This window comes from Neltuma alba, unplaced genomic scaffold, assembly GCF_004799145.2.
Source record: "Neltuma alba isolate B1F8T4 unplaced genomic scaffold, ASM479914v2 tig00011497_pilon, whole genome shotgun sequence".
Classification (NCBI taxonomy): Eukaryota; Viridiplantae; Streptophyta; class Magnoliopsida; order Fabales; family Fabaceae; genus Neltuma; species Neltuma alba.
The window spans coordinates 445,977-461,677 of NW_021636165.1; the positions used below are offsets into that span (position 1 = coordinate 445,977).

The following is a 15,701-nucleotide window of genomic DNA, read 5'->3' on the forward strand; positions in this document are numbered from 1 at the left end:
AGTGTGCGCAAATAGAATATAAGAAAGTAAGAATAAATTCTAGAGTAGAACTATAAATAAATTCTAGAGTAGAGTTATAAACTAAACACTCGTTGTAATTAAACTTGGTACTCTTCTCATCATTTTTACTCTTAAAAAACGTGATACATACTTAAAGGAATCAAATTAAATTCTCTTCCTATTACTTTTTCTATTAATTAATAAACATCATAATTCCAAAGAATCCGAATTATGCCATACATAGTTTCTAAATTCAACAGAACTGCAGTGATTATGATGTCGTTGCAAGTCAATAAATCCTTCATCTATTTTAAAAGGCTAAAGTATATATTCGGTCCGTAAACTTTATATAAGATTTCAAATTGATTTCTTAACTTTAAAAAAAGATACATTTGATCTTTTAATTCTAAAATTGTTAGACTTAAATGACGGTTTTTGTAACAATCATAGTTATTTTGAAAATTAAAATTATTATGTTGGCATATAAATATTTTATCAACATTTAATTTCTCAATATCATCGTTTTTTGTTAATAATTTTAGAGTCAAAGGATTAAATGTATACTTTTTAAAATTAAGAAACCAAATTAAAACCCTCTATAAAATTAAAGGATTAAATGTATACTTTAACAATTTTAAAAAGATGGAGAAAGAAAAATATTTGTCTATGATTGCAAATTGTATCAATCATGGCTAAACCATATTTGTGTTTTCAGGAAATCGAAATTCTCAGCCAACTGAAACATCCCAATATTGTGAAGTATTATGGCAATGAAATAGTAAGTACCCTCCTGATTTAAGCTGAGGATGAAGCTATACGCACAAATAATGACTTGGTTTCATGCATAATTAGGTTGGACACCACATTTATCTACACATGGAATACATCCCACCAGGTTCACTGAAGAAATATATATCGGAAAGGGGTGTTCTATGTGAATCTTTAATTCAAAATTTCACTGTACAAATTCTCTCTGGTTTGGTTTACCTGCATAGCAGAAGAGTTGTTCACAGGTATTTTTCAAATATGTATGAAACATTGCATGAGTTCTAGGCATTGCAACACACATATCTTGTAGGATAATTAATTTTTTTAACTCATGTTTCAAAATCACACTGAAAATAGGGTTGTCAAAATGACAAGTATATGTTGGGATTGTTGTCTTGAGTATTCATTTATTTCCCTGGGGACAAAAACGCTGACGCACATTTCTTCTAATGCAAACAGAGGAGAATTCGGGGAAGGTTCACAAAAAACATAGAGGAAGAGATAGGGAAAACAGAAGAGTGATGATGGGGAAAAGGATGGACAAAACTAAAGAGGGGGATTAGATAGAGAAATGAAGGGAGAGATAAGAACAGAAGGAGAGGAAATAAGAGGAACTTGAGGAGGATAGAGAATGGCTAAACTACAGCAAAATCTGTTTTCATTACCATCCAAGTCTATCCTAATACAGAAGGCGCACACATATTTATAGGTTGAGGTTTTCAATTCTCTTGAAGGAAACATCCGCTTGCTCTATCCTTTCCTTCCTATGAATTAATCACCCACTTGCCTTGCCATCATTACAAAAGAAACCTACTTGCAACCCAGTTACTAAATAAAGGAAAACCAGAAAGTAATAGCATACAAAAGTAAGACATATTTCCTTCTATAGGAGGTTTCTTCAAAATATGCATCATTCTTATATTCTCTAACCCTCTCTCATTCTTTCTTTATTGTCATGTATGATTATATAGGGACATAAAGCCAGACAATCTGCTTGTCGATTCTAACAACATAGTAAAGCTGGTTGACTTTGGTTTGGCTAAGCATGTAAGTTCTTGATTATCTTGTACAGCATGCATTCACATGACAAAATCGAGGCCATTGATTTTTGAACTCGAGACTTAATTTCTCAAGTGATTATTTAAGATGATGATTCATGTTTAGGATCGAGTACGTGTGTCCCATAGTATTGATATGATAGTCCCAAGAGTCAACAATAACTTAATTGGCTTTTCTGTATTGAATAGTTGGGAGAATCTGTGGGCAAGCACTCCCAGTTGGGAACTCCATATTATGCAAGCCCAGAGGTATATATTTATTTTTTTTCTTTTGGTAATAGAGGTATATATTTGCAAACTCTACCTTATGCGTCGCAAAGTATTTTTTAATTAAACCTGGTTCTCATACATACAGGTTCTTCAAAAATTAGAATATGAGAGCTCGCGTGAAGCTTCTGCTGCTGATATATGGAGTTTGGGTTGCGTAATCATTGAAATGTTCTCAGGGAAGCATCCTTGGCCTCGTTTGGAATGGGTAAACACTTTTACACTTCAGTATATGTAGAGCTAACATTGCATAGGTAATATGACTTCTTAATTTGCATATAAATATAAAAGAATTTTAAGTCTGTTATTTTCTGCTATAAGAATTTCTTTCAACAAGTGAAGCAACAAACATAACACATCTAATGCGTACTCAAAGAAATAGCTAATCTTTAGGTCTGGCGTTAAAGAAATAGTGCCTTGGTTAACTGCAAGGGCAAGTGAGAAATTATGGTGTACTTTTTGAACAAAACAATTGTGGAATTATATGAGACATTGTATCCCATATATGGAGCTTCCATTTATTAGTTAATTAAATATTTGACTAAAACCAATTCATTTACTAAGCAGCAACAGGCTTTCTATAGAGTTTGTCTTAAAGAGGAACATCCGGACATACCAAAAGAGTTATGCCAAGATGGCAAAGATTTTCTCCAACTCTGCTTCAGAAGAACTCCAGCCGAGCGGCCATCTGCTGTGGCATTACTAGACCATCCCTTTGTAAAAGCAAAAACAACTTAGAGTGCCGATGGAAGAAAGTACAATGATTAATGATGTACGTTGAGGGTATTGGGATTTTCATATGATAGATATTGCTAAGGTCTTAATTTATATAATAAGGGTCATCTTTGTTTTGTGCATAGGAGCTTTATTCGCAAAGAAAGATAAATGATATTGCGTGTTTAAAACTGTAAATATACTCCCTCGGATCTTAATATAAGACTTAATTGTTGAGTTGATATTGGTCCTAAATATAAGATCTATTTCTCATATTTATCAAATTTTTTCCAAATTATCCTTACGAATACTCTCTCAACCATAATCAAGTTAGTGAAGGAGGGAGGATATTAAGAAAGATGATTATAGTATTTTAGGAAAAACATATTTTTTATAATTAACTAACTTACCTAACTTTCTTAATCTAATCAAATTAGTTAAATGGGTTTTATGTTAAATATTGGAAGAGTAAAAGAGAGGAATCTAGATTTAAAAAAAAATATTGGGCAGTGAAAGTCTTTAAGTCGTAGATCAGAAAAGAAAATACTTACATCAAGGTCCTAATATTCATTAAGTCAAGTTCTCCAATAATACATTGCCATATGTCCTATTTTCTCATATGTGGTTTATAATTTAATAGTAATATTTTAAATACATAATCTATGTGATTGAAAAACTTGACATAATGGATATACAGAATTTGACCTAAGTATTGTCCGATCAGAAATTATTAATAGCTAAGTATTATAGTTTGCAACTTCAACTCTCATATTTACAACCTTTTGAATTACGAGTATTATTTATAACTTATTTTTTGACAAAATTTTTTAGACACCTAAACCTTTGGAGTTCTGCCACGTAATTGTCATCCTTCCAAAATATTAGTCACAAGGAACAGAGACAAAAGAAAGTGAGTCCAGATTGGGAGTCCAAAGAGTCGGCTATTGTGCACCTGGCAATTTTAAAAAGATCACAATTTTGGCATTATATTCGGTTATTATATGCTACCTCCAGTTCTTAATTTAATATAAGAGTTAGTTTGACTTTCAATTTGATTGTAAATATAAGACCCAAATCTACTTTGTCTTTCATGTTTACATATATTAAATTCCATCAAATAGTAGTTTTAGATAATACACATGATTAGTAAGGATATTTTAGAGAAGACAACATCTATTTAATACAAACAATTAACTTAATAAACTTTTTTAATCTAATCAAATTAGTTAATTAGCTTTTATATTAAGGACCGAAAGTAGTACTAAGAGCAACATACACACGCTCTTGACTCCTAATATTTTGAGGGCATACTAATATATATATTATTTTTATTTATGAATCTTTAAAAAGCTTCTCGTTTGAAAAATAATTTTTCATTATACCTCCTTCTTGTCTGCATAATGAATAAGGCCACAGTTCAGTAACATACTTCTTCGGTCCTTAATATAAGATCCATTTAACTAATTTGATTAGATTAAAGAAATTAGGTAAGTTAGTCAATTATAAGAAATATGACATATTCTTTCTAAAAACACTATAATCATCTTTCTTAATATCCCTCCTTCTTGTGATTCACTTACGGTGATCCATAGGTTGAGGTAAGTTTCAGGAATAAATTGATGATATGGGGTAATTTAGGAAAAATTGATAAATATGATAAATAGATCTTATATTTAGAACCAAAATTAACTTAACAATTGGGTCATATATTAAGAACAAGAGGAGTATATACTACTCTGCGTCCAAATTCTCTCCGTCTGGCTTGACGGATTAATGCAAAAATTTCCCAGTCAATTAATTGGCATTATTGGTGGTTCAATTAGATTTTCTATGCAGAAGAGTTCTATGTAATTCGATATAGTATGACATAAGATGACAATAAAATTAATTAAATAATCATCCTGGCAACAAAACAAATTAAATATATTAACTTATTTCCCGTCACCTTCCATTATATATACACACACATATTCAACTAATTTATTTACTTTCTTGTCTTTTAGGGTTGTGCATAGGACAGGATAGGACCTGGAAAAGTCTGTCCTGATTAGAGCCGGGAAAACGGGCCGAGCCCGTCAGGCCGGCCCTTTTAGGCCCTGAAATTATGAGGGCCGGGCTTGATATTTTTCTTTTAAAATGAAAAATAAGCCCTGGAGGGCTGGCCCTGGAGGGCCGAGGGCTTAAAAGGGCCGGCCCTGGAGGGCCGCGGGCCGGCCCTTTTAAACCCTTTATAATTTTTTTTATTTTTTAAATTTTTTTATATAATATTAATGTTATTAATTTTTTACATTGTTAATAATATTTCAAATATTTAGTTATTATTATCATTTTAAAATTAAATTTAGTTTTAGACAATAATTTATCCAATTAAATTTTTAAAAAATGGGTTAATTTGGACTTTAATAATGATTTGATTTATATTATATGTGTTGATATTTTTAAACTATATATATATATTTGATAATAGAATATTTTTATACTTATATAACTTGTGATTCTATAATTTGAATTAGAAATTCATGAGTTTCAACAACAATGTTTCTCACATTAAAGTAAAATAATAGTTAGATTGCAAAATTTAAAAATAAAATTCTTATAAAGAAGAAAAACTTGATATTTTTGTTACGAAAGAAAAGCATACTTATGAAGAAAAATAATTAATTATAGTGATGATGAAGTTTCAAAAGATTAATGATTGTTTATTTATTGCATAATTGCATTATAGATAAAACTTTTAGATGTTGTTATCTTGTTAATGAATGTTTTAGATGTTCTTAGATGTTGATGAATATTTATATATGATAATATTTTATATTTGTGACTTAATTTTATTCATATTTATGTCTTTTATTAATAATTTCATTGGTTTATTTTTATATTTTTATAAAAAATATGATAAATATAAAAAATAGTATTTTTTCTTAAACGGGCCAAAAGCCCGCGGGCCGGCCCTGGCCCTGTAGCTTAAGGGCCGGGCTTAGCAAATTGGAGTATTTTTAAAATTTCAGCCCTGGAGGGCCGGCCCTTTTAAGCCCGCCAGCCCTGAAGGGCCAGCCCTGGAGGGCCGGGCCGGCCCTGATTCCCGGCTCTAGTCCTGATCCCATCCCGGTGAATAGGGATGAGACAGGAAATCTGTATTGTGTCCTTGGGACCAGAACAAAACTGGGATGTTCCTTTTTTATAAAAATATTTTTTGCTTTATGGTTAGACCTATTGCAATAGATTTTGGTTATTTTTCTTCTTCTATATTTAGTTCTTTGGGCTGAGCACTTTTGAAAGTATCTTTTTTTTTTTTTTTTTTTTTTGAGCTTAAAAATAAATAATAATCAGTAATATAATAACTCCAAAATTCATTTTCACTATTTCAAAAATCATAAGCAACTATAAAAACTCTAAATAAATAATAACCATTCAACTACATACGTCTTGAAAGTTACAAATATAAACATTTTATATTACACATGCCTTAAACATTTTGCATTTTTAACATTTAATAATTATTATATGATAAGAAAATAAAAAATATTACTATTGGGACCCTCATCCCATGCACCGTCCTGGTCCCATTCTTTGTCCCATCCCAATATGGTCGGGACCGAGATAGGCTAAGCAGGATGGGCATATTTGAAACCCTTACTGTCTTTAACTCCATGAAGAGGTAAACAAATTAAAATTATTCACAAGCAGGTTGATCAAGTAAACTAAACAAGTTTTAAAACTGGATGTTAATGTATTCTACCTATTTAATGACCTGTCAATAATCCCAACCAAAGGGTAAATCAATTAGCAAAACTAGTTGCAAGATGATTGCCATGTGAGATGTATCGCTAGCTTATTATTTATAATAATAGTGATGGCACTGAACGTATTATGTAAGAAAACTTTTTAATTTTTCAAACGATAAAATAGCTTTTTGGCTTCATCAATAATTCCTTTTCGTTGTAGTTACTGGTCAAATAATATAACTTAAACGAAGACCGTTTAAACTTGTCAGGAACTTTAAACGTAAAAATAACGAAGTGTAGTATTACAGCAAGAGCCTTTAGTTTCTCCTTCTCCTCTCTTCTGAACTTTGTTCAAATTTGCCATGGTAGAAGCTCAAGAAGTGAAGCTTTCCAAAATAGGTATAGGTCAGTTAATACTGTCCATAAATTTGATCTCTCTTCCTCTTCAGAAATACAAATCACACAGCAAAAACTTGCTCCATATTCACACGTCTCCTTTCTTCTTTTTGGTCTGACACACGTTTCCTTATTCCTTTTTTTTTTTTTTTTTTCAAGTACCTGAAGGAGCAGTTGAAACAATTACTAATGTGGTTAATGGTAATCTGTGGAGACAATCAAGCAGTGTGATCAAAATGAAAAAGAAATATCAGCATTGGTTAAGAATAGGCTTGTTCGTTGTTCTTGTGCTGGTGGGCCAATCATGTGCGATACTTCTGGGAAGACTCTACTACCAAGAAGGTGGAAACAGAAAATGGACAGTAAAACTTGTCCAACTTGTGAGTTTCCCTATTCTCCCATTTTATGATATTCCTGCAGCCAAACGCCCCACTGAAGAAAAATACCATTCACAATAGTGATAAGCAACCTTCTGCTTTAACCTTCTTTTTTCTACATATTCTCTTATTTGCTCATCAAAATTAGCCTTCAATGCCTTCTTCTCCTCTTCCTCAACTCACAGAAATTCACACCTTACATCATAAACTTTGTTCCTGTTAACAATCTCCTCCATCCTCCTCGTTCTTCAAACTGATTCTTCTGTAGAATCCAACACTAAGTTTCGTCAGGAAAGAAGAAATATGTGATCGGGTTAATAAGCACAGTTGCTGCTGCAGCTGTGTAGGGATTGATGCCTTCTCTGACACAGCTTGCATTCAGTACAGTTGTAAAAAGCAAAAGCTTCAAGGGCATTTTCGACATGATAGTTTATCCGTCACTTGTGGCCTGTTTGGTAACAGTGATGGGGCTGTTTGGTAGTAGATAGTATAGAGGCTTGAAAAGAGAAACGGAGGAGCATGAGATGGGGAAGGGAAGTTATGTGTTGACATTGAGCTTCACTGCTATAACATGGCAACTTTATGCAGTACGGGTGTTTGAGTTTGATTCCGGAGGTGTCTTCTTTGTTCTCTGATGCCTTAAGTATTGTGCCAATGTTGGCTGTGTTGTTACGTTGTTCCATGACACAGTGAATGGGTTGAAGTGGATCTCTTTGGAGCTTTTTGTCATACGTCTATCAGCAGTATCTGGATAAAACTAATTCCAAGACTCAACAACAAACAAGGGATATTTTCAGAGATTCACAGTCTCTCCAAGTGATTAGTGAATAATTATATATATTTTTCTTTTTTCTTTTTTTTTTTGAAGGGTTGGTGAGTTATGAGTGAGGGGTAAAGAAATTAAGGCTCATATACACTATGTATGGGGTATGGATGGAAAATAATGACTATTAACATATTTGGTCCGAATAGAGTATATTGAAAGGTAGGGGAAAAAATAATGAAGAGACTTATAAGTTTCCCACAATGACAAATTCTTTATTATGTTAACTTTTAATTCATAAGTTGAATATATCATTATTGTCTAAAAATAATAAGCTATTTCAAAATAATCTGTTTTATAATTATTATTTAAAAATTCATGATATCATAATTATTATAATATTATACTTGAAATATTATAATATTATCATTTTCAAAGTATCATGTTAACTTTTTAATTCATAACCTTGGCATATTTGTAAATTATTAGGGGTATGGTTAGAATATTAAAAATTGCATGAGGACTTTCTTATCAAGAAAATTTTCTTTTTCTGAATTCTCCCTTCAGAAGCTTCATGATTGATATTCATGAAGTATAAAAGTTATAAAATTTCCAAGGGGAAGAGGGGCTTTTAATTATCTGCGCTCTCTAATAACATACGCTTTTAGTTAAAATATACTTGGCTACTAAATTTAGTAACCTAATATACACACACACAAACATACACACGCTACATGTTATGCCCTGTGCTTTATGTAATTTCTATTGAGTAGTGATATACTCATGCGCCCAATAAACCTCTAGTCTTTTTATAAGTGGGAGATCTTGTGTTTCATTTTATTTCCCAAGCCATTAGTAGTGTTGTGAATATCATGTGTGGGTGTCTTAAAGAAAGAATCTCTCATATATTAAAAAGAGTGTTTGTCAAAGAATAAAAAACCGCTCTTGAAGTCTTCAAGCGCTCTTTCCTCTTTTGACACATTCTTTCTGTTGCTGGGTTTTTCTTTCTTTCTTCCCCCCCCCCCCAACTTTTCGATGTTATGTTATCATGAAAGGGTCCATTTAACTTTTGAGGAGTTTCGCTTTTTGAAATATTAAGTGGTTACAGAATACCCTTTAAGAATATTATTCTTTGGCATGATTGGAAACATATGTGTTTGTCGATTTTATTACTGAAGTTGCCAACAATTACTACCTATTCCTCTAATGTACACCGCACATAATACAAAATGTTATCCAACTAATGGTCGTCCGAGGCCATACCAATGGGATTGGATTTAGCAGAAAGAGCTAATTCCTCACAATCTGACAAACTAAGATTCGAATCCCAGCAAAGAGAGATGCCCACATTTAGTGTCCAACAATGTCTCGAATAAGATTACCTCTAATAGGAAGATACCTATGCTTTAGCCCAAAAAAAAAAAGTCGTCTGAGGCCACCAACAGACAAACCTATTGACTAAAAAGCATACATTCAGAAATTGGATTTATTCTGATTTCCGACTTTCTCAACCTCTCCCGAAGAAAGAAACCCAACCAGAAACTACTGCATCGTCTCAAACCAAGTAACCAACTTCGCTTGCTGCTAGCACTGTGATTATGCTAATGTTTGAGGCCGAGCTCAATCAATTGACAGTAACTTTCGATAATTATTTAAGAGTCGGTTATTTATTAATCAAACAATTTGTCACTTACCATCATTCCAATCATCATCCTACTTTTATTCTTTTTAATGCTATCTCTGATACTTAATACTACCTCCAGTTCTATTTATAAGACTTTATTTATAAACTACAAACGAAATCTTATAATTAGGACCGAAGGAGGTAGTATAAAATTTACTTAACTGATCTGAGTAAGTTAACAAGATTAGTTAAATAAGTTATTTGTACTAAATATGAATTGATTTTTCTAAACTGTCCCTTTTTAATCATGATTACCGTTGGATGGAAGCCCCTTTACATGTGTGATCAATCAAAAGGGGTATTTTGTGGAATGAATTATAAACTTGGAGGACAAAGTGGATTAAGTGATTATATTTAGGACTAAATCCAACTCTCAACTAGTTTTTATATTAGGAACCTGAAGTAATATTTGTAAGGTAACCATTTGTCAAGCAATATTGTGTATTATATTATTTTTCTAAAATCACATCCTTTTAATTAATATCATTGGAGTATAATTAATATAACCTATACGTTATAAGAATAGTTTAAAAATAATAAATATAACTAATAACAGAGACTAAAATATTACTGTGAGAATTAATATAAATCCTCAATTTTCTACTTTAACACTTACTAGGATTGGAAGTGGTAGTATACGTGCGTATTCAGTTCCCATTTTAACTTGAAAGGCCACTGTAATGCAATAACCAGCAGATTTATTTGTCATCATCCGTTGATGGATATAAATATATATACATATATATACATATATATATATATATATATATAGATCGACACGAGTCCTTGAATTCGAATCAACCTAAGGCATGACTAGGCCAGTTCAAACCTACAGTGTTTGGGAAAATAAATTAGAAATGATTAAATCACATCAAACAGTTGTACAATAACCACACTAATAGGAAAAAATAATAATATACACAAATCGCATACAATTTAAGTGAAAGCTTCAATTTCTCACTTTCAAAGCATCGTGAAGTGCCGCTGCACAGGCATGCCGATCGAACTTTATTAAAATAAAATAAAAAAGTGAAGAAAGTGTTGAAGTTGGTTGCTGAAAAATTCGGAGTCCGAAAGTAACTCACCGACCAAATTCGGCCCCAGCACAAGCTCTTTTAATTTCAAGTCTATAGTTTGACAAATTACAGTAAAGCAGGAGGAGAAAAATGAAGATTTGTTGCTAAAAGTTCAACCCAAAACATAGTTTACGTTAGATTGTTTTGTCCAACATCATAACTTTAATCCGAGTCTCTCTTTTGAGACCATTGTTGAATTAATGGTGTGAAAGCGCTAAAAAATGGTCATCTTCATCAGTCACCTTCCTTGTTATTCTAATTTATGAATTAAATAAAAGCAAATGGCTGGAAATGAAAGGCCCAAAGCAGCTTTATTTAAAATGAAAGGCCATGCAGAAATGGAGGAGCACGAGATGGGAAACGCAAGTTATGATGTGTGAGAGCTTCACGGCTATAAAATGGGAGCTTTGGATGAACACAGATGAACTTGTGTTCTCGTTCCATTTTGTCATGTCTTCATATGCGTGTGTAGAGTTCATGGATTAATATTTTCAAAATAAAAAGCAAGTATCAGCATTTGTTAAGAACATAAGGATATATAGAACCACAATCTTCCGGTAAAAGCTGCATATTATGTACATGAATAGTGCTGGAATTCAAAACAACCGAAGGCATTTATTAAAACTGAGATGTTGTCAACCATGATAGGTTTATATATATATATATATATATATATAGATATATATTTTTAAACAAAGGGAATTCTGTTGCGGCGCTTTCGTTTGTTGACTACCTTTAGGGAGGGCTTGATGGAGAATTGAAGAGGATGTTTGGTTTTTTCTTTTTTATTGTTTTGTTTGAGAAAAAAAATCACTGAATTGCCCTTGAAACATTCATGGGCATGCATCTCCCACCGATCATCCAATGCCGTTTCTGGATACACTAGTGTCGAGATCAATGGGTTCTTTTGATGCTCAAGTTACTTACGATTCCATCTTCATCCTCCTGGCACGGTTTTGTGTTGATTTAGTGTTCCGGGTTGAAAGATTGACGGGACCATGTGGACTGGTTCTCATGCTCGCGCCCCTTGTTTTAACACTGAAGAAGAATTTGGTCAAAAAACAAAGACTGCTAGCGGAAAACGAGGTCCCTCGCTTCCCTATCTACGAAAGGTTTTCCTATTTTATGACCTCCCAGTTACTGCAGCTGCTGCTGCTTTCTACATCATCCTTCATACATCTTCCGACACCTTATCGGCATGTGTATCATAAGTGGAGTTCATTGTTCTTCCGGCTATATTCATATCCAAAAGAAAGAGATCCAAGAAAACCAAGGTGTGTCATTTCTTCCCTTCTCTTACCAAGCGTTGTAAGGCCATATGTGTAAAATATCTCTTAGCTGCCGTTAACCTATAACCTTGATGACTTCATTGTGCCACAAGAATGTGTATGCTATACTAATGAACATGCTTTTATGAAACTTGTTCTCTGAAATATAATGTTTGTTTCAGTGATCAATGATAAGTATATATTTTATAATTAAATAGGTTAGATATTGAAATATATTTAATCAAATTTGGAATATCTTATACCTATTTAATTAAATTTTGATATATTTCCTCCTCTTCAGTTAGTTATGGGGTAAAAATGAATCTTTATGTAAAATCTACTCAATTTATTGTTTATTTTGCAGAAAATATTTTAAGCATAAAAGGAGAGTTAGGAAAGAATATATATATATATATATATATATCTCATGAAGAGGCGTGAAGAGTGGAGATGAGAAGCAGCCGTGGGTCCCGTTGAAGAATCAAGGAATGAGTCAATTGCAATTGTAATAATGTAATATATTATATTATATTGGTTGAATATAAAGAGGGGATAAAAAGATAACCATGGCAACGGTAACGCAAGGCAAATGATATAATATATTACTCTTCTAGTCTTTAATATAAGACCCATTTAACTAATTTGATTAGATTAAAGAAGTTAAGTAAGTTAGTTAATTATAAGAAATGTGACACATTTTTCCTAAAACACCATAGTCATCTTTCTTAATACCTCCTCTCTCTCTTTTACTTGATTAAGGTTGAGGAAGTATTTATAGGGGTAATTTAGAGAAAATTAATAAATATTAGAAATGGGTCCTATATTTAGGACCAAAACTAACTCAACAATTGGATCCTATATTAAGGACCAGAGGAGTATATTGTATTAGAGATATATGGATAGATATGGATAAGAGGCGGTGATCCAAGGGAGAGAATGAAGAGTGACAAACCTATGTTTTTACATGCATTTTCATATATTTTTGTTGGGTTTTTGTCACTATTATTGGTCCTTAATTGCATCATTTGAGTATAATTCACATTAGAGTGCTTTAACTTGAATTAGTGCATAATAGGGGCAAAATTGTCATAATAATAATTAATTGATTTTTAAGGACAATTAATGCTGCCTATCTTTCAATTCTAATTGCAGGTTTCTTTTTGAAGAATTAAAAAAATAAAAGAAATTTTCTTCCAAAAGAAACCTGCAATCAAAATTGAAAGATAGGTAGTATTAATTGTCTTTAAAGATTAATTAATCACGGGGGTACAAAGATGGAGAAGCAGCAGCGAGTAGAGAGCAGCGTGGATCTCTTAACTTCTGAATCTTTATGCGACAGCAGTGAGATTCTTTCTCTTCGAGTTGTGACAGTGAGAAGCCAAGAAATCGGTTCCACAAATAGCAACGAGGAGTGTCGACAGGTTTGTTTTCTTGCTAGTTCTTTCCAGTTTGAAATTTTATTTTCACATTATGGATTTTATTTTGGCCATGTGTGGCTAGTTTTCTTCTTTAATCTAGAGTAGCTATGAATTTACTTATGGATTAGACTTTGTTTTCATTTAATTAATTATGCTTGATGTTAATTTTGGTCACTTAATCCTGGTTTAATATATCTATTTAATGTTTGGCCACCATTAAATATGACTTTGAGCATTAAGGTTAGCCTTGACGAAGAAAATCTTAATTAGGCTCTACGATTGGGTAATATGGGATTAGATTTTTATCTGATTTGCAAGTAGGATAAAAATATACCTAGGAGCCCTATATAATTGATGGAGTGAAACTAATGCATCCTCTTAAGTATTTGAGTTAGACATAACCTTATTACTTAGGAGAGGGTTATAAGTGGATCGAAAGACACTTTTAGCTATAAAAACTCTAGATTAACTAAATTAACATTGAGACTAATTAGTTAAATAAAAGCAAAAGTCTATGAAACTAGTAAGGGATTAATAACTGTAGGTTGCTTTTAATATTGAATTTTTTTTGTCTTTATTCATTTTATTTGATCAACCATAATTCAGCTTGCTTAGCTTAATTGAAAACAGGAACTTTAATGCCTAAACACTATTTTATCTGATTCTCTGTGGGAACGATACTCTATACTTACTCTTTATTACTTGATCAATACGTGCACTTGTGTTATTCACAAATTGTGTGCATCAATCAAGCAGCGCATGGAAGTGGAAGAACCTATCAGCCGCATCGGAGCCGCCTCTTTAAACACAAAGTTGGTTGGTCAACAGATTTTCTGATGCTTCTCATTCAATCTCTTCGCCATCAAATTTTAGCCAAGGGCAAATATGGGAACCACCTCTTGGGGAGGGTAGATTCGCATCTGTTCATATTGTTGCCTCTAACGGGTATTTATATAATTCTCGGACTAAATTTGTAAGTTGACCTTACTTTCTTAATCTCATCAAAAGCATGTGGTGTGTTTTCCATTCTTGTCAAAGTAACCAGACACTTGAGTGCAGTAGTAAAGAAAGAAGATGCTGATGCGGCTGCTAATTCAATCACTTCTATGACCAACTTTAACAAGTGGGAAACAAAGGATCTTTTTTATATTCAAGTTACCGAGCCTTTCCCCATCATCCACCTGGCAGTGCGGTGTGTTTATTTAGTGTTCGTGGTTGAAATGCTGAAGGGAACATATGAACTGGGTTGCATGGTCATTCTCCTTGTTTTAACAATGCTGGTGGATTTGGTCCCAAAAAACAATGTCCTTCGCCTCTATTTCTTACGAAAGGTTATCCTATTTCATGACCCCAATATTACTGCAGCCATTGCTGCTCTTTACGTCACCTTTCAATATGATAAATAGTATCCCATATAATATAGGAAAAATTGGGGATAAATTGCTATTTGAGAAGTTAATTGTAGAATGAGACATGAATTTTTGACGTCCTTTTGGAGAATTAAAAAGGGAAACAAAATTACCAAAATACCTGTAATGAAATATAACTAAGATCAAGCACATGCAGTTAGAGATTAAGAATATGCAATTAGAATCAGTAATATGCAATTAGATCAAACATATGCAATTGGAGATTAATTAAAGATATATAATTAGGATTATTGATATATAATTAGATCGTATACACAACTAGACATCCTAAGATCAAGAACATATAATTAGGATCAATGATATGCAATTAGGTCCTATATGCAACTAGACATATGTAATATGCAACTAGATATCAAGAACATGTAATTGGAATTACTGATATGCAATTAGGTTCTATATGCAACTAGGCATAGTAATATGCGATTAGAATCAAGCATATGCAACTTGGAATCAATGAGATGCAATTAGGACAAATGATGTGCATTTGAGCCCTATATGCAACAAGGCATCTCAATATGCAATTAGGATCAAGAATATGCAACTTGGGATCACATATATTGAATTAGGATCAATGATATCCAATTAGGTCCTATATACAACTAGGCATATGCAAAATACAATTAGGATGTAGCATATACAACTGATGATCAAAGATATCCAATTAGAATTAGTGAAATGCAATTAGATTTTATATGCAACTAGGCATATGTGATATTAGGATCAAGCATATGCAACTCGGCATCAACAATATGCAACT

General features: G+C 32.5%; 1 protein-coding gene and 1 pseudogene across 1 annotated transcript; both read left to right on the forward strand.

Annotated features, from left to right (window-relative positions):
- Positions 1-876: 876 nt before the first annotated feature.
- LOC114714272 (mitogen-activated protein kinase kinase kinase 5-like) lies at positions 877-2,831 on the forward strand. The gene is made up of 5 exons (XM_028899001.1): positions 877-1,013; positions 1,740-1,815; positions 2,016-2,075; positions 2,182-2,301; positions 2,661-2,831. The coding sequence occupies exons 1-5, from the start codon at positions 877-879 to the stop codon at positions 2,829-2,831; spliced, it is 564 nt and encodes a 187-aa protein (XP_028754834.1).
- Positions 2,832-7,392: 4,561 nt separating this feature from the next.
- On the forward strand, positions 7,393-8,136 carry LOC114714274 (probable purine permease 10; annotated as a pseudogene).
- The last annotated feature ends 7,565 nt before the right edge of the window (positions 8,137-15,701 follow it).

What these genes read in the sequence shown, in the direction of transcription:
- LOC114714272 (XM_028899001.1), top strand. Translation starts at nt 877, where the DNA reads ATGGAATACATCCCACCAGGTTCACTGAAGAAATATATATCGGAAAGG. An exon ending in AGCAGAAGAGTTGTTCACAG is followed by an intron (nt 1,014 to 1,739) that starts GTATTTTTCAAA and finishes ATGATTATATAG; the next exon opens with GGACATAAAGCCAGACAATC. An exon ending in CTTGGCCTCGTTTGGAATGG is followed by an intron (nt 2,302 to 2,660) that starts GTAAACACTTTT and finishes TTTACTAAGCAG; the next exon opens with CAACAGGCTTTCTATAGAGT.